The following is a 27,097-nucleotide window of genomic DNA, read 5'->3' as shown; positions in this document are numbered from 1 at the left end:
AGTGAAGAAGAGGCATTTTAAATTTTGAATACTAAGCAATTCTTCAGAAGTTAGCATCACATAAACCTGTGAACATATGTATACCTACACACACGTTTTACTTTGCAAAAGACCACAGGGTAGCTAACTAATGTGGAATACACATTTCTAACCAAAAAAAAAAAAAAAAAAAATTCCTAGGTTATTATACGTTGTGTTTTGTTTTGTTTTTACAGAGACTTAAAAGGACAAAATGTTTGCTTTATTCTATCCTTGACTCATCTCATCAACTCTAATTACATTTAGGTCAATGACTCTTAAATCTTTACCTCTGGCCCAGATCTCCTCTGAGCTTCAGTCCAATATATCAAAATGCCCAAGGGACACTTCCACTTAAATCTGACTGCCACCTCAAGTTCACCACATCTCCTGCTGGAACATAATCTCCATGTGGGAAGGGCACGTGTCTGTACTGTTTCCTATTATAAACTCTTGTGCTTGGAAACGAGCCAGACCCCACGATTAAGTGTTTAATAAATATCTGTTCAATGAATTAACAAATTCTTTACCCCCATCCAAAAACTGTGTTGCTCCCTCTGTGTTGCCTTTTCTCTGAGATCATTCTGACACAACCACAGAGATCCTCTAGTCGGTAACTTAGGCATCTCTCTTTCACTCTGCACATCCAAGCTCTACTGATTCTACTCCCTACACAACTCAGGAAGCCATTATTTTGTTCATCCCCAGAATCTACTCTTTAGTATAAAATATTACTTCTCACAGCTAGGAATGCTGCAGATCCTCTTTGTCTCTTTTAAGATCCGAAGGTCTACAATCCTTTAGAAATGACGATGGAATTAACTGGAAATCTTGACCTATACTTTGCCCTCCCAAATTAGGAATTGGAGAGATCTTTCTAAAAGAAAAATCTAATTGTGCCACACTTGCTTGAATCTCTTCAGTTGCTCTCCATTATACTCAGGACGAACCTAAGTTCCTTCATGTGGCTGCTGGTAATACAGGGAGGCTACTGCCGAACAATTCAATCAGGTACCATGTCTTGCAGATCCCAGAAAGCACACTGTTTTCTGGAGGTCTGGCCTTTACAAAAGCAAATCGCTTTGCCTGGAGCAAGCATTCTTCTCCTTTCTCCAAGAACCTCTCTCGCCCATCATTTTCCCCTATCTTTGTCTAGATTAGGTTCCTCCCTACATACAAAATGCAAAATACTTTACCTCTACTTTACAGAATACTGTACTTAACAAACCATAACTCATGTAACTACTTATGTGAAACCTTCACTGGATGGTAACCTGTGTAAAGACAGGATGTTGTAATCTCATACTACACATGGTGAGGGCTTACTACTTCTCTGAAGGAGCAAAGGCTTACCTTTGTTGTTACTCTATATGCCATGTAAGCATTCATGCCATCACCTACAAGAAAAGTCAAACAATACTATTAAAAATAATAAGCTTAACACACACACAAAGGTAACTATGTGAAGTAATACGCTGACTGACTTGATTGTGGTAATGTATTATTGTATACATATATTAAATGTGTACATATATTAAATCAGCATCCTGTATACCTTAAATATATACGATCATTTGTTAATTATAATTTAATAAAGCTGAAAAAAGTAAAATGAGTAAAAAAGTAAAATTTAGAGTAAAAAGCCCCCAGAAGCTTAAAAATGAAAGTACCATTTTAATACTGTTAACATTGCAGTTAAGAAAAACAGCATATTAACAACCAAGGTACTTATCAAAAAGAACGAAATTAAAGTGTACTAAATATTGACTCACCGACTTTCTCCGGATCTGATACACCAATTTCTATGTCAAAAACATCTCCATTTGCTTCTTCTTCAATCTAGAAAAGATAACTTTTTTGATGTTAAAGATTCCAATTTACATTACTGTTTTAACACTAATAACTTTAATGTTCACGATCTTTTATTAGGGTCAGTGTCAAAACAATTTAAAAAGCCACTCAGCATTCCATTTCTGAAAAACAAAAGCTTTCATATTTCCTGACAATATTAAAAAAAACCACACACACACATGTGCACACATTCACAACACACACGTACAGAAACTAGGAAAAGGATCATCTGTAGAAGTTACAGAAAGCCTGTGTTCTCACACCTCCGCAGATTTAGTCTTCTGGAAGAGTACTGTCGAAGTTTTCTTTGTTCTATATACAGAATCTTGAGATTCACATTATTAAACTAACACCTTAATGATTTTTAATACTAGCACTTTCTGAAGTTGTCTCTAGTCTTTAATGACCAGGAGGAAGTAGCCATTACTTTTGCCCGTAGCACACTACCTATCAGTAGAAATAATTACACTAGAATCTTCAGCACCATGATTTGTCTAATAACCCAGTAAACACACATTCTTCCTGAAGACAACGAAAGGACTATAAAGCAGTAAGTAGGAAAAATGGTAACCGCATGAGACTGCAGGGAAGCACTTTTTAATGCCATTGTAAATAAGCAATCTAGGACCAGCTCTGCAGGCAAGCCTGGTTATTCTCAAGAAGAAAGCACAGAAATTTGTTAAATCTTGCAAATATTTTAGAGTAATATTAATAGCCTAAAATTACCTAAAAGTTAGTTTTTCTAACCATAACCCTTTTTTCCCCAAAGTTGTCTTCTTGTACAGATTTTTAAAAAACTAAACCTTATTTGAATTGTAAGGTCAAGTATATAAATCAGAAACCCTAAAAAAATAGCTCAGAAACTTCCACAAACACCACCCTTACACGCCTGTAGGCCCTCTTGTGCTTCCTCTCCACTCACAACCCACTCTGCACCCTGCCAACATAACCACTAACATTTACTGCAGGATTCATCAAATAAAATTACTCAAAAGATCACTTTATTAAAGCTTTCAAAGCACTTTCAAACATTTTCTCATTTGACCAACAAAGCAACCCTGAGTCATACATTACCATTGTGAGATCACAAATGACAAAATCCTTAAGAAGGAAAGTAATGTGCCCAAGTCATTGGGTTAAAAAGTGATGAGGATAAGATTAGAAGCCACATCAGTTGACTTCTTTAGTCCAATACGTTTTCCCCCAAATGTTGAAATGGCTTTGATTAGAGACGCCTCACAAGAGAGTGATGCTGGGCAGGGAACAAAAAGCTTAGTATTTACATTTCAATCTAGAATAGAAACATTTTCCCATACCTCCTCCCTGGATCTATCAAAGATCACAGGAGCAGATATACTCTTTGATTCCATTCTGGGAGCAATGAGTGTAGTAGGGGTCACAGGTGTAACTGCAGGAGAAGGCTCTGAGGAGAGGATAGGTTCCCTTTCTGGACTATCCAGAGAAACTTCTTCTGTGGCTTCTAGATACAAATGAAACAAGTTACTTACTTAAGGACAGTGATAACAAACCCCTGCAGTCTACATTGCAGTTAATGAGTCATGAAAAATAGTTTTATACTACTCACAAATATCAAAATAATGGCATTTAAAAATGGTTGTTATAATTTAATGAATCATTCCTTAAATGTTTATCAAAACTTTAAAACCAATAGTGACTGTGTTGATTTCAGGAAGAATTAAAGTAGGTCAGCTTAATTATCTAAACTAGTGGTAAGAATAAAGCTAGAAGGAAAGCAATGATGTGGATAATTCCACATTCATTTATGTTTGGGTTTATCATACATCTTATACTTGGGGTAACTTACCTTTCAAAATCTTTTATTCAAACTAACATTATGATTACTTTACAAACAAAAATTTCATGGTAACAGACTGCCCAGAAATATCCCAAATGGGATTAAAAATCCGTTATGGAAAATCCACAAAGTTAGTGATCTAAAGCAATTAACTGCTAAAGATTACTGGATATTAGTTGAACACACAAATATGACACAAAGCAAACAGCTGTTTAGGTTTTAATTTAAAATGCTCATTCACTTGAAAAAAATCTAAAATTAAACATAATTAAAACCAAATCAAATCAATAAACTGTCTACAAACTAGGTAACACTGTGCTAAATGCAATGGATAAACACAAAGAAATGTAAAGTATCATACCTGCCCTCAGGGAGTTTATAATCTAGTTGGGAAAACAAGACACAAGCATGTGGAATGTTAAATAATAATAAAAGACAAATAATAGGCAAGAGAACAATAAAAAAGAATGTTACAAGAAAGACATTTAACTGGTATATGAACTACAGAACAAACACTACCATTTGAGATGAGACAACACGTTAGGGTGGGGAAAATCAGCAGCAGTTTATGAAACTGATCTGGATGCATAGAGAAAAAATGGGCGAAGAAATCTAGGAAAATGAAACAATAGCATAAAGAAAAAGCAAAACCAGAAAAATGAAAATTACATTCAGTGGCCATAATGAAAACCACAGTTCGGTGGGATTATAGAGAATTGATAACAGGAGAAGAAGGCAGGGCTGTAAGGGGAACAGAATCAGACCAGCAGTTTCTAACCTGAGGTTCTTAGATTCCCAGAAGTTTGGGAAGGTAGAAATGGCAGTCAGTGATCCTGAAATACGGTAAATAATGTTAAGATTTACATTTAAATGTGAGCAGGGTAAACAGGTCAACATTTTATCAATCTATTCTTACTGGTTTTCTCATGTTGATGAGACCCTCACTGACTCAGCTCTCTTGATATTTTTAAATTAAAAATAAAAAGAATAACCAAAATCATACTAACCAGAGGAAGGAAGATAGACTGTAGATGTAAAATACACAGACAATAAATGACCCTGATAGAACGACTAAAAGCTTACACGCGGCTTCAGGCTGTTAACACTGCTAGTATTTATTCATTTTCTAAGAAATGAAACCAATGAGCAATAAAAGAAAGTAAGAAAGCAGTGTAGCATAGGCAGGCGGTGTGAGATCCATAATCTACAGACAAGCCAAACAGCAAGCAGCAAACAAAAGAGATAAATAAAAAGAAATCTAAAATTCTCTGAAAGAGGTACTGCTACGCGCAACAAATCCAGAGACAAAAAAAGGGAAAGGCATATAAACTTTATTGATGTATCAGGACAAATTTTTCAATCACAGTTTACTTCACTGATACCAGATTCTGTGTTCTTTGCAAGGACTCTGGGTAGCTGTTTCATAAATAGTAGGTAACCTTAAAATAAGAAAAGCTAACTATGATCTACTTAAGTAGCTGATACGGAGAAGGAAAATGGATACAGAAAGAAAGAGATTAGACTTAGCACATTAACTACCATATAGTCAGTCTGCTTTAGTCTTCTCATGACTTTACTCCAACAAATTCACATAACTTAATTTAAACCAGAACTTAATTTAAACCTGTGGAGATGCCCCACAGGTTTTAAGCATAAAGATTAACTTCTCCTTGGAAGAGATACTTTGAGGACAAATATAGATTGATTATGTCAATGTCAGAGAAGTAATTTCATTCGTATCATAGATACCAGAGAATTTTTTAAACAAAGGAATACTCATTAAACTTACAATTGGTGTCATAAATGAAATAAGCTAACGACCCCGGCAAAAACAAGATTTAAAAGTATAGCACAATTTCAACACAGGTAATTTGCTCACCCTCAGTTATTCCTCTATGACAATGTCTTGAAGTACGTGCAGTGAAGCTTAGTCTGAAGGATGTAACAAATGGTGGAGGGGCTTATAGTCAACCACATTTGGTGAATGCTCTCCAAGTAAACTAGCAACAGTAACATGTCACACTTACAACCTTTTTCTGGTACCGCCCCTGACATAATAGTACCTGAAATGCTCCCCAAAACATCTTAGCAGAGTACCTATAGTTATCTAATCTTTTCATGGTTTTAAAATCAAAATGGCTAGATCACTAGAGCAATATTTATATTCTCTCCCTGATGTAGGGGAAATAAACTAAGTACATGTTCTTTTAGTAATGAACAATAGTTTTCATCACCCTGATAACACAGGCTCCTCTCTGTTATGGTTCCAAGAACCACACCTGCTTAAAGGCATTAAGACGGAAGTGTATAGATAGTATTAATCCTTTCACATAAAAATGATCCGATTAGGAGTGTCTGGATGGCTCAGTAGGTTAAGCACCGGACTCTTGATTCCGGCTCCGGTCATTATCTCAGGGTTTGAGAGATGGAGCCCCACAATGGGCTCTGCGCTGACAGTGTGGAGACTGCTTGGGATTCTCTCCCTCCCTCTCTCTCTCTCTCTCTCTGCCTCTCCCCTCCTCGAGCTGTCTTTCTCTCTCTCAAAATAAATAAACTTAAAAAAAAAGATCAGATTATTAGAACATCTAATGATGTCATTTTGAAATACAGCTGAGTTTAAGACAAAAGATTAAGTATAAAAAGTATTTTTGTTCGGGGGCACCTGGGTGGTTCAGATGGTTAAGCGTCCAACTTCGGCTCAGATCATGATCTCACGGTTTGTGAGTTCGAGCCCCGTGTCAGGCTCTGGGCTGACACCTCAGAGACTGGAGCCTGCTTTGGATTCTATGTCTCCCTCTCTCTCTCTCTCTGCCCCTCCCTTGCTCACACACTGTCTCTAAAAAAAAAAAAAATAAACATTTTTAAACATTTAAAAAAACATTCAAAAAATTCTTAACAAAGTGTTTATGTTCTGACAGAGAGAGAGAGAGAGAGAGAGAGAGTGAGTGAGTCAGTCAGGGAGGGGCAGCGATACAGGGAGACAGGCTCTGTGTTGTCAGAGCAGAGGCGGAAACAGGGCTCAAACCCATGAACTGTGAGATCATGATCTGAGCCAAAGTTGAACATTCAACTGACTGAGCCCCCCAGACGCCTCTCTCTCTTTTTTTAAAACAAACACTAACACTGACCATCACTGAATCACAATATTTAGTATAGATTGCTAGGTAGAGCAGAACACAAAAAAAATTTTTCTAATTAAGCTAAGTGGGCAAATATCAACGTATACTCATCTGGAAACTGATCAGTTGTGGATACTGGTTAAAAAAAAAAAAACCCTCACATAGTTCTGGCGTTAGAACTTTCAGCGTATTCTTTACGTATGAGTTTTGAGACTTCAAGGTGAAAGGGTCCTTTATAAAACAGATAATCCAAAACTTCCATGTAAAACCCTCTATTGGGGGAATACACACTTTATTTTTTTATTTTTAAAAAATATTTGGGGTGTGCCAGGGTTTTTTTTTTTTAATCTTTATTAAATGTTTTTCAATGTTTCTCTATTTTTAAGACAGAGAGAGAGAGACAGAGTGTGAGCAGGGGAGGGGCAGAGAGAGGGAGGGAGACATAGAACTCTAAGCAGGTTCCAGGCTCTGAGCTGTCAGCACAGAGCCTGACACAGGGCTTGAACTTACGGACCTCAAGATCATGACCTGAGGCAAAGGTGGGAAGCTTAACCGACTGAGCCACCCAGGCGCCCTAGGAATACATACTTTAAATTAGTACCCACTTAGAAGAGAAAGGACTCATGTCTTTTATTTTAAAACATAAATGCCATGAAAAAACTTTAAAGGATGCCTGGGAAAAAGTCTGTAAAAGAAAACAAAAAGAAATATTATGACTTTGATTAACTGTCATTTTACTATAAGTTGTTAGGTAGCTACTAAATAAGTGAATAAATAAATGGGAAATATTACTGGTATTTGGTATGGTATTTTAAATTTTCTGACATGTTAAAATACACGAATTCATCTGTAGTAAAAATTTTTCATAAAACTAATCAAGAAGGAATGTATATGGACCTTTGAGATGGAGAAGTGGCTTTTTTTTTATGTTTATTATTATTTTTTTGACATAGAGAGAGAGAGAACACGCATGCACTTGCAAGGAGGGGAGGGTCAGAGAGAGGGAGACACAGAACCCAAAGCAGGCTCCAGTTGGCTCAAACTCACAAACCACGAGATCACAGCCTGAGCTGAATGTGGACAGTTAACCAATTGAGCCATCCAGGTGTCCCAAGACATAAAATTTTATCTTCAAAGACATTGATGTAAAAAATACAGAATGGCTCAAATATGCAACTACCGTTAAAGCTGAGGACATGTTGTTAAATTTTAACTCAATGAAAACCAGTTCAGGTAAATCAAGCAGTTAAACAAAGATCTACTACTTTTTTTGTCATTAATCTTAAACAGATTCTGCCTTTTAATATCCAAGCATTAACTTTTGCCTAAGTTTTAATGTTAAAGCAGGTAACTGTTTTGAAGAGAATCCAATTTTTTAAGGTTTTATTTTTAAGTCATTTCTACACCCAACCCCAAGATAAAGAGTCATATGGCTCCAACTGAGCCAGACAGGTGCCCCAAGAATCCAATTATTTTAAAGGCAGGACCACACCAAATCCTGCCCCCGTATCAAAAATAAATACCACAACCAACAATTTACTCATCCACAAGTGAATCAAAACAGAACTATGGTAAATACTAAAGTATTTTATTGAAACAAACATATTTGAAATAATTTTAAAATCGAGTTTAATTTTGCTTGTGTTAACCTGTAAGTAATAAAGACGACAATTACCGCTATTTGTCAAAGTATGAATGCCACAATCATTAGTTTTTTGAGTCAAAACATAAAATTATAATATGTGATTTACTTTCAAATGCTTCAAACAAGAAAGGATCACATGTTTGCTTCTCTCAACAGTCTGTATTTTTCACAAAGCGATCTAACTGGAACTAACTGGAAATTTCCTATCTTTCCAAGGTGTTAACAAGAAGAGCTACCACTAACCTTACACGAAATCTCAGTTTTGCGTTACAGAGTATCATGTAACAGGATATATGCTACAATTGACTGTTACTAAAAAAATAAAAATATTTATAATTACCTGCAAAAAGATCTTCCCTGTCATCATCTAGGACAACCTCTGCAGGCTTCCGACCATTGGAGTTTGTACTAACATCTTCTGCAGGAAGACTAGCTGGTTCTGGAGATGATGGACTTGACTGTTAAAAAAATAACAATAGATAATGAATTAGCATGTTTAGCTGTTATAATTATGACTCTATACATTATAGAAATAGAACATTCTCTTGATAAAAAGTGAAGAACAAGAACAGCTATTTACCCTACCTCCTCTGAGAGTAAGAATGAACCAAAAACACATTTTTATTCATTTTCCTTAACAAAAACTCATTTAAGATTTTTTAAAAAATCTTTTTTGATCATCCTTTTAGAGATACTAATTTATCATGTTGACTTATAATTAACAAAAAATACTTTACAGTCACATATAATATTATATAAGAACAAAAAATCAGATCTTGAAAACATGTTGCATGAATAAAAAGTTCAAAGCATTCCTTTAACGCAAGAGAAAGGTTTAGTATTAGTTGAATTAAGAGTAAAATTATTCTAAAATTCTATGGTTTCAAATGAAAAATAAGCTCTCTTCCCAAACATTTACATCTCAAATGAGCATAGGGACTGTTTTTGAACTTCTTAACCTTAAAGTACAAGGACCACCAAAATAGAATCTAGACTGTGAAGGTTTTAGCTTTATTGTAGCTTTTTCCTAACAGTTAAAACCAATACTCCTTTTTAAAATCATCACATAAAAAGTGTGTATGTCAAAAGTGCACTAGATATTTTCACAAACCGAACACACTTGTGTAACCAGCACAGGATCAAGAAAGAGAACCCCAGAAGCTCTACTTCCATTCTTTAGTATCCACCCCCCCAAGCTTCAACCAGCATGGATTAGTTTCCACTGTTGCTGTTCTTCATAAAACTGGAACCATAGAGAATATATTCTTTAGCGTTTTGTTTTCTTTTAATGTTATGTATTCAAGATACTTCCATAGTAACAGATTACTCATTCTTGCTGCTGCAAAATATTCCATTGTGTAAATATACCTCAATTGATCCATTCTATTACCGATGGGACATGTGGATAGTCTTCACTTTCATACTACCATCAATAATCCTGTATAAACCTCCAGTGTATGTTTTAACAAACACGGGATCGAATTTCTGCTTTGTATGTATGAGTAGAATAGTTAGACCACATGGTAGGTGAATGTCCTGATTTAGAAGATATCATTAAACAATCTTCCAAAGTGGTTACACAATTTACACTCCCACCAGCAGCACATGAAAATATCAATTGCTCCACATCCTTTTCAACATTTTGATATATTCCATCATTTTCCATGTTAACTATTATGGCAACATAAAGAGTATCTTATTGTGGTTTGAATTTGCATTTTCCTGAGGAATAATGACATTCAGCAATTTTTCACATGTTAAATGGCCATTTGAATATCCTCTTTTGTGAAGTCTCCAAGTATTTTGCCCATTTTGCTGTTTTTCTTAGTGACTTGTAGTTCTTTTTAAAAAATGTTTATTTTTTTATTTTGAGACAAAGAGCAAGCAGGAGGGACAGAGAGAGAGAGAGAGAGAGAGAGAGAGAGAGAGAAAGAGAGAATCCCAAGGAGGCTACATCCTGTCAGCAGAGCCTGATGCGGGCCTTGATCCCTCGAAAGGGTGAGATCATGACCTGAGGCAAAATCAAGAGTTGGACACTCAGTCACATGAACCACTCAGGTGCCCCTCTCATTAGATTTTTAAGTAAACTATCCTCTATGGCATAAGGACATTTCTTTACAGCTTTCAAAATCAGTTTCAATTATTTACTGAATTTAAAGGGGAGGCTCTCTTTTCCCTCAGGAACTCATTCTTATAGCCTCAAACTCTCACATAGGTGGGCCTCCATTTACCTTACCAATTTTACTTGAAGGAATTTAAAAACAACTAAGCTTATACATTTTTCTTGTGGAAGATGTTTCTGGCAATCTCAACCTCATCTCTAGCTAAGTCTGATTAGGTTAATGGCCTATATGCGCCTACAGAATATCTACTTCTATCATAATTTCTCTTACCACATTATAATTATTAACTGTTTATAGATTATGACTATCTTCTTTTGTTTACTACTTTTTCACTCAATTCCTGGCTGTGCTCAATGACTGTCTGTTAACTGAGTTCTTTTTTGTTGTTGTTGTTGTTGTTGTTAAATGAATTCTAAGAAAACAATTATAAATATGCCTCAGAAGTGGCCACAAGTTTGTCAATGAGATTACCTATAATACTGAACATTTTGAAATAGCTTAAATCACACCTACATAAAAATGTAGCAGAGTAGTTCCAACAACCATTCATGATAAAAACTCACAACAAACTAAAACCACAGGGAACTTATTCACGTTGAGAAAGAACAGCTACAAAAAACATACATCAAAATATTTTGAAGTAAGATCCACACCCATCGTGGGGCTTGAACTCAAAATCCCAAGAACAAGAGTCACATGCTCTACTCACTGAGCCAGCCAGGCAGCCCCTACATCAAACTTAATGGTGGGAAACTAAAAGCTTTCCCACAAAGATCAGTAATAAGACAAGGATGTCACCTTTTACCGCTGCTTTTCAACATTGTACTTTAAGTGCCTTCTAATTCAATAAAACAAGAAAAGGAAATGAAAGGTATACAAATTGATAAGGAAAAAATAAAATTGTCTTTGTTCACAGATGACATAAACATCTAAATAGGAAATCCAAAAGACAAAACTTTCCAGAACTAATAAGCAATTATAGCAAACTTGCAGCATACAAGGTTAGTACAAAAAATTTAATCACTTTCCTAAATAGCATCAATGAACAAACTGAATTTGAAGTTAAGAACAATACTACTGAGGGGTATTAGTGGTGGCTCAGTCGGTTAAGCGTCTTTTGATTTCGGCTCAGGTCATGATCTCACGGTTCTCACGAGTTTAAGCACCATGTCAGGCTCTGCGCTGATAGTACAGAGCCCACTTAGGATTCTCTCTCCTCTCTCTGCTCCTACTGGGCTCATATGCTCTCTTTCTCTCTCAAAATAAATAAGTAAAACATAAAAAAAGAGAAGAAAAGAGAAGAAAAGGAGGGGAGGGGAGGGGAGGGGAGGGGAGGGGAGGGGAGGGAAAGAACAATACTACTAAGCCTGGGTGGCTCAGTTAGTTAAGTGTCTGACTCTTGGTTTCAGCTCAGGTCATGATCTCATGGTATGTGAGATCAAGCCCCACACTGGATTCTGCCCTGACAGTACATAGCCCACTTGGGATTCTCTCTCTCCCCCCTCCTCCACTCACACACATACTTTCTCTCAAAATAAACATTAAAAAAATAAAATAAAAACAATACTATTTACATTAGCACCCACCCAAAACTTATGTATAAATCTAATGAAATATGTACAAGACCTATATGAGGAAAACTCCAAAACTATGATGAATGAAATCAAAGAAGAGTTATATAAATGGAGACATTCCATATTCATGAATAGGAACACTAAATAATTTCAAGATGTCAGTTCTTCCCAACTTGACATATAAATCTGATGCAATCCCAGTCAAATTTCCAGCAGGTTACTTTGTGGATTATCAGTAAAATAACACTAAAGTTTATATAGAGAGACAAAAGACCCAGAATAGCTAAAAAAATACTGAAGAAGAACAAAATTGGAGGACTGAAGCTACCTGACTTTGAGCTTATTGTACTCAACACAATGAGATATTGATGAAAGAAGAGATGAATGAAACAGAAAAGTCCCCAAATAGATCCACATATATACAGCCAACTGATCTTTGACAAAGGAACAAAGGCAATGCAAGAGAGAAAAAAAATAGTTTCTTCAACATATAGTGTTGGCATAACTAAACATTCATATGTAAAAATATGAATCTACACATAGGCCTTACACCCTACACAAAAGTCAACTCAAAATGAGTCATATACCTAATTGTAAAGCACAAAAGTATAAAATTCCTAGAAGGTAACAGGAGAAAAACTAGGCGATCTTGGATTTGGCAGTGAGTTTTTAGATACAATAACAAAAGGCATAAGCCTTTAAAGGCATATGCCATTAAAGAAAGAATTGATAAGACAGGCGGCTCAGTTGGTTGAGTGATCTCAACTCAGGCTTTGACCTCAGAGTCCTGAGTTCAAGCCCTGCATTAGGCTCTGCACTGGGCATAAAGCCTATATAAATAAATACATACATAGATAAAATTTACAAAAGAAAGAATGGATAAGACAAACTTCATTAAAATTAAAACTTCCTTTAGGGCAACTGGGTGGCTCAGTCAGTTAAGCATCTGACACTTCATTTCCACTGAGAGGTCATGATCTCACTGTCCCGTGAGATTGAGCCCCCCCCCCCCCCCCCCAACGTCAGGCTCTGCGCTAACAGCACGAAGCCTGCTTGGGATTCTGTCTCCCCTCCCCTGCTCATGCTCTCTCTCTCTCTCAAAATAAATAAACTTTAAAAAATTAAACTAGGGGCACCTGGGTGGCTCAGTCGGTTAAGCAACCAACTTTGGCTCAGGTCACGACCTCACGGTTCATGAGTTCATGAGGCTCTGTTCAAGTTCATGAGTTCAAGTCAGGCTCTGTGCTGAAAGCTAGGAGCCTGGAGCCTGATTTGGATTCTGTCTCCCTCTCTCTCTGTCCTTCCCCTGTTCATGTGCGCCCATGCTCTGTCTCTCTCACTCTCTCTCTCTCCAAAAATAAACACTAAAAAATCTTAAATTAAAACTTCCTTTGCAAGATACTGTCAAGAGGATAAAAAACAAGCCACAGACTGGGAGAAATATTTGCAAGACATATCTGATAACGTACTGCTATCCAAAATACACAAAGGAGTATGAAAACTTAACAATAAGACAATGGTCAACCCAATTTAAAAGTGGGACAAAACCTTAACAGACACCTTACCAAATATGCATCTAACAAACAGGCATATGAAAAGATGTCCCAAATCACAAATCATCAGGAAAATGCAAATTAAAACAACAATGAGATACCACTATGCCTCATGCTGGTATATGTAAACACTTATTAGAGTGGTCAAAAATCTGTAACTCTGACAACACCAAATACTGGCAATGGTGTGGAGCAACAGGAACTCTCACGCTCACTGCTGGTGGGACTGTAAAATGGTCCAGCCACTTTGGAAGACAGTTTGGCAGTTTCTCACAAAACTAAACATATTCTTATCATACAGTCCAGCAATTGCTTTCTTTAGTATTTATCCAGAGGACCTGGAAACTTATGTCCACAAAAAACACAGCACATGATGTTTAGAGTAGCTTTTATTCATAACTGTCAAAATTTGGAAGCAATCAAGATGTCCTTCAGGAGGTTAAAGGGTTAAGTAAACTGGTGCTTCCTTCCAGTCAATGGAATGTTATTCATCACTAAAAGGAAATGAGCTATCTAGCCATGCAAAGACACAGAGAAAACTTAAATGCATATTACTAAGTGAAAGAATCCAGTCTAAAAAGATTATATATCCTATCATCCCAACTATGGAATACTCTGGAAAATGCAAAACTATAAAGACAAGAGGTTAGGAGGGAAGGAAGGATGAAGAGGCAGAGTACACAGGATTGGTGGACAGTTAAACTACACGACACTATTAGGGTGGATACATATCGTGTCATTACACACTTGTCTAAACCCACAACATGTAAAACACCATCAACTATAAACTTTAGGTGATTACCATGCCACAATGCAGACTCCGCTATTCTAACAAACGTACCATACCACACCACTGTGGATGGGGATGCAGACAATGAGGGATAATGCATGTGTAGGGGCAGTATATGGGGAACCTCTGTACCTTCCACTCCATTTTGCTGTGATCTTAAAACTGTTGTAGCAAATAAAGTCTATTTAAAAAAATGAAGCACACTGGCACTAAAGATGTTTATAGTATGCCAATATAGGAGAATAGTAGGCACCTATACACGATTCAGCTTCCAGACAATATTCATTAAAACTAAGATATTCTTGTATTGAGCAAGATATGAGCACTAAGGTCCTATATATAACTTGTACACTAAACTGGAGCTGTCACTCACTAAAGGCTGAGTGAGGACTTATTTTTGCCCCTGCCTCTCCATGCGATGAACAGGAGTATGGAGACAGCGGCCAGTCAATGAGGACCTGATGGAACGTTGATGATTTCTTTGCCGGGAGCACATGTTCTGGGTGATCAGAACTAGTTCTCCAAGATACGCAATTGTAGAGACCTCAAAATTTTTCATAAATGTTTATTTTTTCTCCCTACATCATCACCTAGTAGCGTGCTGAACATTTCTATAATAAGTTCCAAGGCTGTTGCTAGTATCTCTTCAATTAAAAAGTAGTGTTTAAGATCCCAAGTAACATTAAAGAAGCCCCCTACACCCCTTTCTCTCCCACTGATTAACACTAAAATCTCTGGATACAGTACAATGCACAAAGACTTAAAGTAACTAATGGCAGGTAGACTGGGGAAAGAGACAAAAATGTGAGGGTGAATTTTATGGGTTTTCCCCCGTTCTTTTCTCTTTTAACTTTTCCTGAGAATGGCTCCAACGGCAGAACCACACTAGCAGTGTGAACAGCAATGATGCCAAGAAAACTCTTATTTTCTGACTATAACACCAGGGCCCCTGCTATCAAGAGAATGTAGGTGCAAAATTCTTTTCCTTTTCTTCGGATCCCTACCCCGTTGTCTCTCTTGGCCCTGACCTGAGGCCAGACCCAGTTGCTTAAGTGCATGAAAGCAGCAGTGCTGAGAGCATTGGCATCTAAAACCCCAAGAAAAAAGTTTACTTGTGTAAGCAGCTGAACTGGGAAAAGGGGACCCAGAAATCTTCATCAGTATTTTCTCTCTTTTCTTTCACTGCTTTTCTGCAAGGGTGGCCCAAGTTGAGCAAAAGAGTGTGACAATGCAGGCAGCTACAACTCTAATAGATGGCAATGTTTCTGGGAAACAGCCTTGGAAAAAAAAAGGTAATCTGTGTCTTTTCCAAAGACTAGATTTGTTTACTGTCTGGTATAATACAATGTCCCCTCTAGAGCAAAGAACAGGCACACTTACTGCCTATTATAAATGATTTGGGTTCTCTAATCTCAAGTTCTTCAGCTGTGACAGAGATCAAAGGCAGGTACAGTATCAACCTCCACTCCCCCCACAACCCCCCCCCCCCACACCCAATCACGCCACCCTGCCAAAAAAAAGGCAAGGGAAATTGTCACAAACATGATACTCATGCTGTCTGCTATGCTTGGAGTAAAAGTGCTTAATCAAGGGGGTGGCGCCTGGGTGGCTCAGTCGGATTGAGCCTCTGACTTGCTTCTGACTTTGGCTCAGGTCATGATTTTGCAGTTCACAGGTTCCAGCCAGCAATCAGGCTCTGCTGACAGCTCAGAGCCTGGAGCCTGCTTTGGATTCTGTGTCTCCCTCTCTCTCTGTCCCTCCCCTGCTCACACTCTGTCCCATTCTCTCTCTCTCTCAAAAATAAATTTTAAAAACACTAAAAAAAAAAAGGTACTTCATCAAGTCTTCTTCCAGCAACCATAAAACAAGTTAATGTGTTAGCTTACAAGGATGATAAAATTTCAGACTTTATACAGTTCTTGACAGGAAAAAAATCAGTAAACATGAAGACAGATCATTAGAAAATAACCAATCTGAATAAAAGACAAAATAACCAATCTGAATAAAAGACAAGAAAAAAAATGGGGAAAAAAAAGAAAGCAGAACCTCAGGGACCTTTGAAACAATATTAAAAAGTCAAACATTCATGTCACTGAAATCCCAAAAAGTGCACAAAAGTATTTCAAGAAATGATGGCTGAAAGCTTCACAAATTTGTTCAAAGACATAAATTTACAGATTTGAGAACAAGCTAACTCTAAGAGGACAGCTTCAGAGAAAACCATACCCAGCCACATCATAAAAAGTGGCTGAAAACCAAAGATTAAAAATAAAAAAACTTGAAGGGTGCCTGGGTAGCTCAGCTGGTTAGGTTAGGTGTCCAACTCTTGATCTGAGCTCAGGTCTTCATTTCAGGTCATGAGTTCAAGCCCCGCACTGGGCTCTGTGCTGAGTGTAAAGTCTACTTAAAACAAACAAACAAAAAAACAACAACTTGAAGCAGCTAAACAAAAAATTTCCATTTAGGGATACAATTACAAAGACTTCATATTTCTCATCAAAAAAACCATGACAGTGGCACAGTCTCTTCACAGCGCTGGGGGGTGGGTGAAACAGGGGTGCCTGGGTGGCTCAGTTGGTGAAGTGTCTCCGACTTCAGCTCAGGTCATGACCTCTGGGTTTGTGAGTTCGAGCCCGCATTGAGCTCTGTGCTGACAGCTCAGAGCCTGGAGCCTGCTTCGGATCCTAGGTCTCCCCATCTCTCGGCCCCTCCCATGCTCATGCTCTGCTTCTGTCTCTCAATAATAAATAAACGTTAAAAAAAAATTAAAAAAAAAAAAAGAATTGTAAACATAATTCCATATCCAGCAAAAATATTCTTCAGGAACAAAGTTGGAATAAAGATACTGTCAAATGAAAAGTTTAAAACTATAGGGATCTACCATCACCAGGCCAGTTCTTAAAAAAGAAATAAATAAATCTAAAAAATGGGGAGGGCCTTAAAGACAATCTTCAGCCCGAAGATACCAGATATGAATAACAAAGACTTGGAACTTCAAGAATACAGTAAGAATTACAGAAGTAGTAACTAACTAGAGAAATATAATAGACCATTTTCCTTCTCTTAAGTTATTTAAAATGTGTATGACTATGAAAGCAAAACTTAAAACATTGGTAAGGTTTTTAATGTATAGAGACATAATACATGTGAAAATTAATATAAAGGGAGGTAAATGGTCATAAGAATCTGCATTTTATTTTTATAAGTATAACATTAACTCTAATTGGACTATAAATCATTAGGTATGTATTTTGTAATCCCTACAGCAACTACCTTCTTTATAAATATATGTAGATACACATATATGTATATATGTATTCTATATACATATGTATATAAGTATATTTATATACTTAGAGGAAGGGGAGATAAAGCAAAAAATCCAGTAGATAAATTAAAATTAAATACTTACAAGCATTAAGATAATACAAAAGAAAGGAGAAAGGGAGAAACATAGGTAGAAACAGAGGGAAAAACAGAAAACAAACAGACCTAATCCAATCACACCAATAATTACATTAAATACACCAATTAGAGGACAGAGATAGCTAGACTGGATATAAAAATAGCAATACACAACAATATACTCCCTACAAAAAAAAGTAACTTAAAGACAATAGGTAAGTTAACAGTAAAAGAATGGAAAAAATATATCATGCAAACAATCAAAACAGAGACAGAGTGCCACATTAACATCAGATAAAGTAAACTTTGAATAAGAAGTATTATCAGCAATCGATTCTCAGCCTTTTGGCTAAGATCAAGTGTAGTATTATCAGCAATAAAGTATTATCAGCAATAAAGAGGGGATGATATGATAAAACGATCATCAATTTACCAAAAAGTCATAACAATACTAAATGTCTATGTGTCTAACAATAAAGCTTCAATATGAAGAAAAAACTGAACTGAAACTATAAATTAAAAATTTTAAGTCTACAATTATATTGGGAGACTACAGCACTCTTCTCTCAGCAATGGATAGAACAGGTATGTAATAAGGCAACATAGAGGAGAGCTGGAAAATACTTTAGCCAACTTGACTTAACATTAAAGAACACTCCAACAGTAACATTAGATTATATACATTCTTTTCAAGCACACACAAAATATTCACCATAACAGACCATATTCTAGGCCATAAGACAAACCTTAACAAATTTAAAAGAACTAAAATCATAAAACATTCTCTGACCATAATCAAATTAAACTAGAAATAATAGAAAGCTACTGAGAAAATTCCCTAATTTGGGAAATTAACACATGTCTAAATAATCCAGAGGTCAAAGAGTAAGTCACCAGGGTAAGTGTAGAGTTTAAATTGAATAAAAACAAAACACAGTAACAAAATTTGTGGGATGCAGCTAAAGCAGTGCTTACAAAGAAATATATAGCTAACTACTAATACTCAAAAAAAAAAAAAACCCCAAAAAACCAACCAAATTTCAAATCAATGATCGAAGCCTCTACCAACAATAGGAAAAAAAAAATCAAGAAAGCAAAAAAAAAAAAGATGATTCTTTGAAAAGATCCCAAGATATGCTCTAGAGAGATTAAAACAAATGAACAAAAAAATACACGAATAAACAGAAGACATAAGTTACGAATATTAGGAATGAAAAGGCAAAGGCATCACCAAGAGACCCCACAGACATTGTCACAGGAAAATAAGAGTATTATGAAAAACCTTATGCCTATTTCACAACCTAGACTGAATGAACAAACTCCTTAAAAGACACATACTACAGAAGCTCAACAAGAAGAAACAGTCCTGCATCTACTAAAGATAATGAATTTGAAGTTAAAAGTCTTCCAAAAACAAAACTACATGCTCAGGTGACTTCACTAGTGAGTTCTAGCAACCTTTTTTTTTTTTTTTTTTTTAAATTTTTTTTTCAACGTTTATTTATTTTTTGGGACAGAGAGAGACAGAGCATGAACGGGGGAGGGGCAGAGAGAGAGGGAGACACAGAATTGGAAACAGGCTCCAGGCTCTGAGCCATCAGCCCAGAGCCCGACGCGGGGCTCGAACTCACGGACCGCGAGATCGTGACCTGGCTGAAGTCGGACGCTTAACTGACTGCGCCACCCAGGCGCCCCTCTAGCAACCTTTAAAGAAGAGAGAAGATTAATCCATACAACCTCTTCAAGAATATAGAAGAGAAATAAACATTCTCCAATTCCTTTAATGAGACCAGCATTTCTGGTACGAAAATCAAACAAAGTCATTGTAAGTAAAAGAAAATACTATACAAATATCTAGCATGACAGATACAATAGCCGAAACAAACGCTATCAAACTGAATGCAGCAACATATAAAAAGGGTAAGCACATTTATGACTTCAGGGCTTATCCCAGGAATGCAAGGTTTATTCAATGTTTAAAAAAAATCAATCAACATAATCCATGCCATCATTAACCTAAGAAGAAAACTACATGATTAACTTATTAAATGCAAAAAAAGAATTTGCCAAAACCAGCATCCGTTCATGAGTACAAAATTTCAGAAAATAAATAGAATTTCTTTAACCTGATGAAGGACACCTAAAAGAAAAACTTAACAGATAACCTATTTGAGAGAAAGAATATTTTTCTTCTAAGTTCACAAAAAGGAAAATGATATCCACTTTACCACTTCTATTCAAAATTATGCTGATGTTAGTTATTACATTAAGGCGTAAACATTGGAAACAAAGAAATAAAACTCTAATCATAGCATGATTATGTACATGAAAATCCCAAGGACTCTAGAAAAAAGCTATTAAAACTAATGAGTGTTTAGCACATTTGCTGGATAGAGGGTCAACATGCCACCAATGAGCAAATGTAAAAGAAACCACAAAACAGGTATAAAAGTCACACAACATGTACTAGATTGGTATGCTGAAAACTACAAACACTGATGGAAAAAATCAAATAAACCTAAATAAATAGAAATAGTACATTTATGCTTAAATGTTCAATACTGTTAATATGTTAATTCTCCCCAAACTAATCTATGGATTCATCACAATCCCAATTAAAATCTCAGGTGACCTATTTGGTAGAAGTCAAAAGTTGCTTTTAAAATTATATGGAAAGGCAAAAAAAGGAGAACAACCAAAACAATTTTGAAAGAAGTCAGTGGATTCACATTCGCTAATTTCAAGACTTAGTTACAGTAAGACAGCATACAATTGGCAAAAGGAGAGTCAATAAACAGTGACAAAGACTGGAGTCCAGAAATAGACATACACATATATATATATACATATATATGCTCAACTGATCTTTGACAAAGATGCAAAGACAACTCATAAAGAAACTTTTTAAGTCTAGCTTCTTTAACTTAGCCTAAAGCATGTGGAATTCACTGGTGATGTTGTATATTTTGAAAAATAAAACGAACCAATGTGACCAACAATTATAGAACACTCCAGCCATCAACATCTGACTAAATACATCCTTTTGAAGTGCAAACATAATATTTACCACAAAAGACCATATTTTCAGCCACAAAACAAACCTTAATAATATGATTATCTTCCAATAAATGGTGATGGAACAACTAGATATCTATATGCAAAAAACTAGACACTTCAACTCACATGAAAATTAATTCATAATGAATCCTGTTAACACCAAAATGTAAAAGAAAAATTACAAAACTTCTAGAAGGAAACATAAGTAAAACCTTTGTCGCCTTGAGTTAGCGCTAGGAAAGGATATCTTATGTGACATACCAAGTACTATCAACAACAACAAAAGAACTAACCTGAACTTCACCAAAATAATAAACTTTTGCTCTGTGGAAGCTAATGTTAATAGCATAAAAAGACAAGCCAGAATAGGAAAAAATATTTGCAAAACATTTATCTGGCAAAGGATGCATAATTAGAATACATGAAGAATTCTCAAAACTCAATAAGGAAATCCAAATTTTTAAACGGGCAAAAGATGTGAAAGGAAGGACATCGCTAAAGATAATTTTCAGACAGTGAATATGCACATAAAAAGACACTCAAAAGCACTATTAGAGACTGTATATTAAAATTACAATGGGGTAACAGTAGAAACCTGTTAGAATGGCTAAAAATCTCTAGTGTGCTGATTAATGCTTAGCAACCAGGTCTTTGGGGGAGAAGACTCTGATTTATAGCTTTTGCTGATGTGTGGTATAAATGTGCCTGCTGTGGCTGCTTACCCCTCCCTGAAAGTGGACTTGAGAAGATACGTACTTTGCACCATAAAATACAATAGACATAAGACCTCAAGAGCATAAAAATAATAAAAAGTAGTAATGAAATTAGGAAGTGACAAGTTTTGAATACTTATTACCATAATTTTTAATATAATTCATTTAAATATGTTTATATAACTTAATTTTATTTTTTTTTTAAATTTTTTTTCAACGTTTTTTATTTATTTTTGGGACAGAGAGAGACAGAGCGTGAACGGGGGAGGGGCAGAGAGAGAGGGAGACACAGAATGGGAAACAGGCTCCAGGCTCCGAGCCATCAGCCCAGAGCCCGACGCGGGGCTCGAACTCCCGGACCGCGAGATCGTGACCTGGCTGAAGTCGGACGCTTAACTGACTGCGCCACCCAGGCGCCCCTGTTTATATAACTTAATTTTAACAATGGCTGTGTTTAATAACCAGCTTACAAATCCCTGAAAATTTAACAATCACTTCTTTCAAGCCAGCAGAAGCCAGTCTCAAGCTCAGCACTACCTAAAAGAAAAACTGATACTAATAAATGCAGACAGGATGTGGAACAACTCATATTCTCATTCACTGCTATGGGAATGTAATTAATGATAGATCTACTTTGGAAAGAGCTTGACAGTTTCTTTCTTTGCTTTCTTTCCCTTCCGTTCCCTCTTTGCCTTCCCTCCTTTGACTCTTCTATAATTTTATAAGATTTCAAAGATGAAATGAATAGAAACTTGACCAGAGATGAAAACAGACAAATCTAGCTGCACAAAAGTTTCCCTGGGGCTAGCTGTCAAGATTCCAACACTCAGTAATACATATAAAATGTGACTCTCGGAATAAGGATAAAATTTCTATATTAAAATAACTTTTATGACACCAGGAAATACACTGACATGCTTTTATATTGAAACATCATGCTTCTGTTTTAATGAAACCATAGATTAACAATTTTCAGACTCAGAGAACACTGCCCTAACGGATATCGTCTTGAATTACATTATTACTACAGTCATTAACTCATGGGACTAAAAGCAAATGACTTCACCTCCCTTAAACCGTTGTGGCAGAAAGTACGGCAGTTTCTTACAAAGTCAAAACATAATTACCATACAACCCGGCAATCCTTAAGTATTACCCAAAAGAAATGAACACTATGTTCATACAAAAACTTGCACATCAATGTTTATATTGGCTTTACTCATTAATGCCAGAAGCTGGAAAGACACAGTTGAAAGAAGCTGACACAACTGTCTTTCAACAACAATCAACTGTGAGACATACATGCAATGGAATATTAAATTCAGAAATAAAAAGGACTGAACTACTGATCTATGCAACATCTCTGAGTCTCACACTTGATACTAAATTAAAGAAGCTAGACTCCAAATTTCATACTGTATGATTCAATCTATATGACATTCTGAAAAAAAGACAAAACTAGACAGAAGACATCACTGGTTGCCAGAGACTGGGAGTGGGAAGGGGTTAACTATGTGAGAGAATTTTTTTAGGTGATGGAAGTGGTCTCTATCCTGAGTGAGGTGGTAATGCACTTTACTAAATTGAATAAACTTTGAGGTATAAAATTTGAATAAAATTGAGGTAAATTTTGCCTCTAGTAAAAACTATCATCATCACAGGAAAAACAAACAACAGTTCAACTTCATAGGAAAGTGGGTATTTGTAAAATTAACAGTAAAGGCAAATTTCATTCTTTTTAAGAAAAAAGCACAACAAAGTGAGCAACTCTGCCTCAAGCAACTTCGTATAATAACATTTAACAGACACTAAAAACCATTCATTCTAAAATCTCTCACTTTAATAGCTTTAAGGGAAAGTGGTCAACTAGAGTCAGGCTGCTCATAAATCTTTCTAATAATTTTCAGTGCTCACCCCTTAAAATACCTGATTGCAAAATGTTTTTGCTCTGACACACACGTAATTCATAAAGAAATTTTCAGAAAAATTAGTACATTTAAAATTGGAGGCCTACCTAGAGATCAGAAAACAGAAGAAAACATATACTGCTACTACCTGTTGCATAGGTACAAGACATACCAATTGAGCAGGTCTTTGTCAACAGTCCCTTGTCATACTCTTATTTTCTTTTGATAATTCCAACCATTTTCAAGATCTCAAAGATCATTTCTATGTAATTAAGTCACTCTAGTCTTCTATACTATTTTGTAGCACATACATATTTCAATTACACATGTAACATCTGGTATTGCAGGTATTCGTTCACAGAGCTGGGTTTATTACATTGACTTTTGATGGTTTATACACTCACACCTTAGGGCAGGGACTAGATGTCCAGCCTCGTTTAATATAATCATTCAGTAAGTTTATGACACATTCCCAAAACAACATTTCTAGCCCATGGGCATCTCTAGCTGCTTGATGTTCTCTTAATTGTTGTAATGCAGCCCCAAATAAAACTTGTAATTCCTCTAAGAATCGCCTGAAGACAGGGAGACACTGTAAGTCTTTAGATGTCTAACTTTTCATCTACTGTTGCATCAATTTCCTTTTCTCCTTTATTATTTGCACTTGCTTTCCTTTTTCAGGTCTTCGACCTCAAACTTAAAATAGCTTCCAACTCACCGACTTATCAATAATACCTCCCACTCAAATTTATCCCTCAGACTGCTAGTACTTTAATCCTCCTAGATAATCAAGTTACTGCCATAACAATTTTTCATAGCTCTCACCCACCTACTCCAAAGTCCTTCACAATTTCACCACATAGTAAACTTGTAACATCCTCTATTCAGCCACTCTGAATTTTTTATGGTTCCTTAGAATATGGACTGACCCTCAAGTGACCCTTGTTATTCTCCCACTTGGAAATTTCATTACCCCTTTGAGGTCTCTCTTAAATATTACCTTTTCAATGAGCTTTTCCCAGCCAAGAGAAGCATTTAGTGTTCATCTACTATGTGTCATGAACACTGATAGGAATAAAAATCTCCCTCCCCATGTTTCAGTGGTACTTTCAGTGAAAACTGGTTGTGTTTTCAGACCATAAAATCACAATCTGTATCGGAGTTTTCTGTACACCTCCTTCTTCTCCACTGGAGATTTTCTGTCCTCAAAGATTTGCAGTAGTTGCTGATATTTGCACTCTGATGATGATCCATATAGTACGGGAGAGGGTAAATACCCAAGTATTTGCTGAAGTCAACCAAGCAGGATGTCTTCCAAACACTTAGAGCAGCATGGGGTTAGAGAAAAGGAATTTTAAGACCTGTGAGCCTCCCATCTGGAAATTTCATTTGAAATGCTCTATAATCCCTATCATGGGCAAACTATCGTCCTCTTCTTAACTTCAACTGACCTAAATTTAGACTGAGGTTAGTCTGAGAACCAGGTGTGAGCACCTATGGTCAAGTCATTTTCAACAAGGGTGCCAATTATCATTCATAGGGGGAAAGAATAATCTTTTCAACAAATGGTGCTGGGACAACTGAATTGCCAAATGGAAAAGAACAAAGGTGGACCCTACCTCATTACATATACAAAAATTAACTCAAAACGGATCAAGGACTTAAAGGAGCCAAAACCATAAAATTCTTAGAAGAAAATACACATGGTCATCTTCATGACCTTAGCTTTGGCAGGGGATTCTTAGATACGACAGTGAAAAGCACGAGAAACAAAATTTTTAAAATAAATTTTACTTCATCAAATTTTTTAAAAATGTGTTTAGAAGGATACCATCAAGAACATGACAAGACAACAAAGTGGGAGAAAACATCTGCAAGTTATGTATCTAATAAGGAACTTCTATCTAGAATATATAAATAATTGTTTTAACTCAGTAAAAGTCAACTCAATTAAAAAATGAGCAAAGGATCTGAAGAGACATTCCTCCAAAGATACACAAATGGCCAACAAACACATGAAAAGATCTGCAACATCTTTAGTCACCAAAAACAATTCAATCAAACCACACAAAAATAGCATTTAACAACCATTAAGATAAACAGAATGGAAAAAAAAAGTCATAATAACGGGTGTTGGTGAGACTGTGGAGAAACTGGTACCCTCATACATGGCTGGTGGAAATGTAAAATGACGCAGCCACTTTGGGAAACCAGTCTGGCAATTATTCAAACGATTAAATGTAAAGTTAACCTAAGACCCAGTAATTCTACTTGTACAAATATCTACTGCAGCATTAACAACAACCTGAACGTGGAAACCCCTATGTCCATCAACTGATGAATGGATAAACAAAATGTAGTATACCCACACAATGGATTATTCCATTTCATTCAATTCCATAAAGGAATGAAGTACAGACTGTGAAAACATTATGTTAAGTGAAATAAGCCAGTCATGAAAAAATACATATCATATGATTTCATTCACAGAAGTCCGGAACAGTTTATAGAGACAAAAATTTAATTAGTGGTTGTTTAAAGAGATTTGGGGAATGGGGGCAAGGAGTGATAGCTGAAAACCATAGAGTTTCTTTCTGAGGTGATGAACATGTTCTAAAACTAACTGTGGTGATGGATGCACATATCTGTGAATATAGTAAAAACCATTAAATTGTACACATTAAATGAGTGAAGTGTATGGTATATGAATTATACTTCAATATAGCTGTATAAAATAGAGAAAAGGCATATATTTCCTGACTTTTTTTTTTAAAGGTGTTGTCTTATTTCTCCATGATTCTTTATGGGAAGCACCTTTTAAGCTTAGGGTTTTATCATTTAAGGAAAAAGCAATATTCGTAAACAATTTAAAGCCTTGCTCTCTGGTACCAAAAAACCTTCACTAGATGTTTTCCCCTTCTCATTCTATTTTCTGCCCCCATGCCAGCTTCCACCAATTTCTTGTTTCATAGTCACAACACAACAGAAACACTGTAATTTTTAAATATGCTTCATTTACTGAATTTGGCTTTATGGGACTGTTCTTAATTGTGAAAGGAAAGGAATCCAATACTGTGTGAAAAATAGACTAATATCACACACCAAATTGTACGGTCATTACAAGCTTACTGTCATCGAAAATGTCTATAATTTGATTTCCACTTCGATGAATTTCAATTTAAAAAGTTTCTACAGAAATAATATAAATTTTTAAATGCTTACTTTTTCTTTAATTAAAATACATTTATCTGTAAATCTGAATTTCAATTTACAGTTTAGGTTAACTATTCGAAGTAGATGATCTGCATCACAATCATCTGAGGCTTTGCAACTTATTATTGTCTATGGACCAGAAGCAATGCCAGGTGGAATGTGTTAAAAATGCATAATAATGGCCTTATCCCAGCCCTACAGAACCACAATTTGCACTGTAACAAGATCCCTAGGTGGGTGATGGGCATTGAGGAGGGCACCTGTTGGGATGAGCATTGGGTGTTGTACGGAAACCAATTTGACAATAAATTAT

General features: G+C 36.0%; 1 protein-coding gene across 1 annotated transcript in view; it reads right to left on the bottom strand.

Annotated features, from left to right (window-relative positions):
- Positions 1-27,097, bottom strand: part of SNX2 (sorting nexin 2) — a 56,392-nt gene that overhangs the window by 27,040 nt on the left and 2,255 nt on the right. Inside the window, exons 2-5 of the mRNA XM_047858610.1 lie at positions 8,790-8,907; positions 3,186-3,349; positions 1,791-1,857; positions 1,372-1,415 (exon numbers count right to left, since the gene is read on the bottom strand). Coding sequence (XP_047714566.1) covers positions 1,372-1,415; positions 1,791-1,857; positions 3,186-3,349; positions 8,790-8,907 — 393 coding nt within the window. The remainder of the gene's footprint in view (positions 1-1,371; positions 1,416-1,790; positions 1,858-3,185; positions 3,350-8,789; positions 8,908-27,097) is intronic.

This window comes from Prionailurus viverrinus, chromosome A1 (genome assembly GCF_022837055.1).
Source record: "Prionailurus viverrinus isolate Anna chromosome A1, UM_Priviv_1.0, whole genome shotgun sequence".
In the NCBI taxonomy this organism is placed as follows: domain Eukaryota; kingdom Metazoa; phylum Chordata; class Mammalia; order Carnivora; family Felidae; genus Prionailurus; species Prionailurus viverrinus.
The sequence above is the reverse complement of the archived record's forward strand: the minus strand, read 5'-3'. Positions and strand labels throughout refer to the sequence as shown.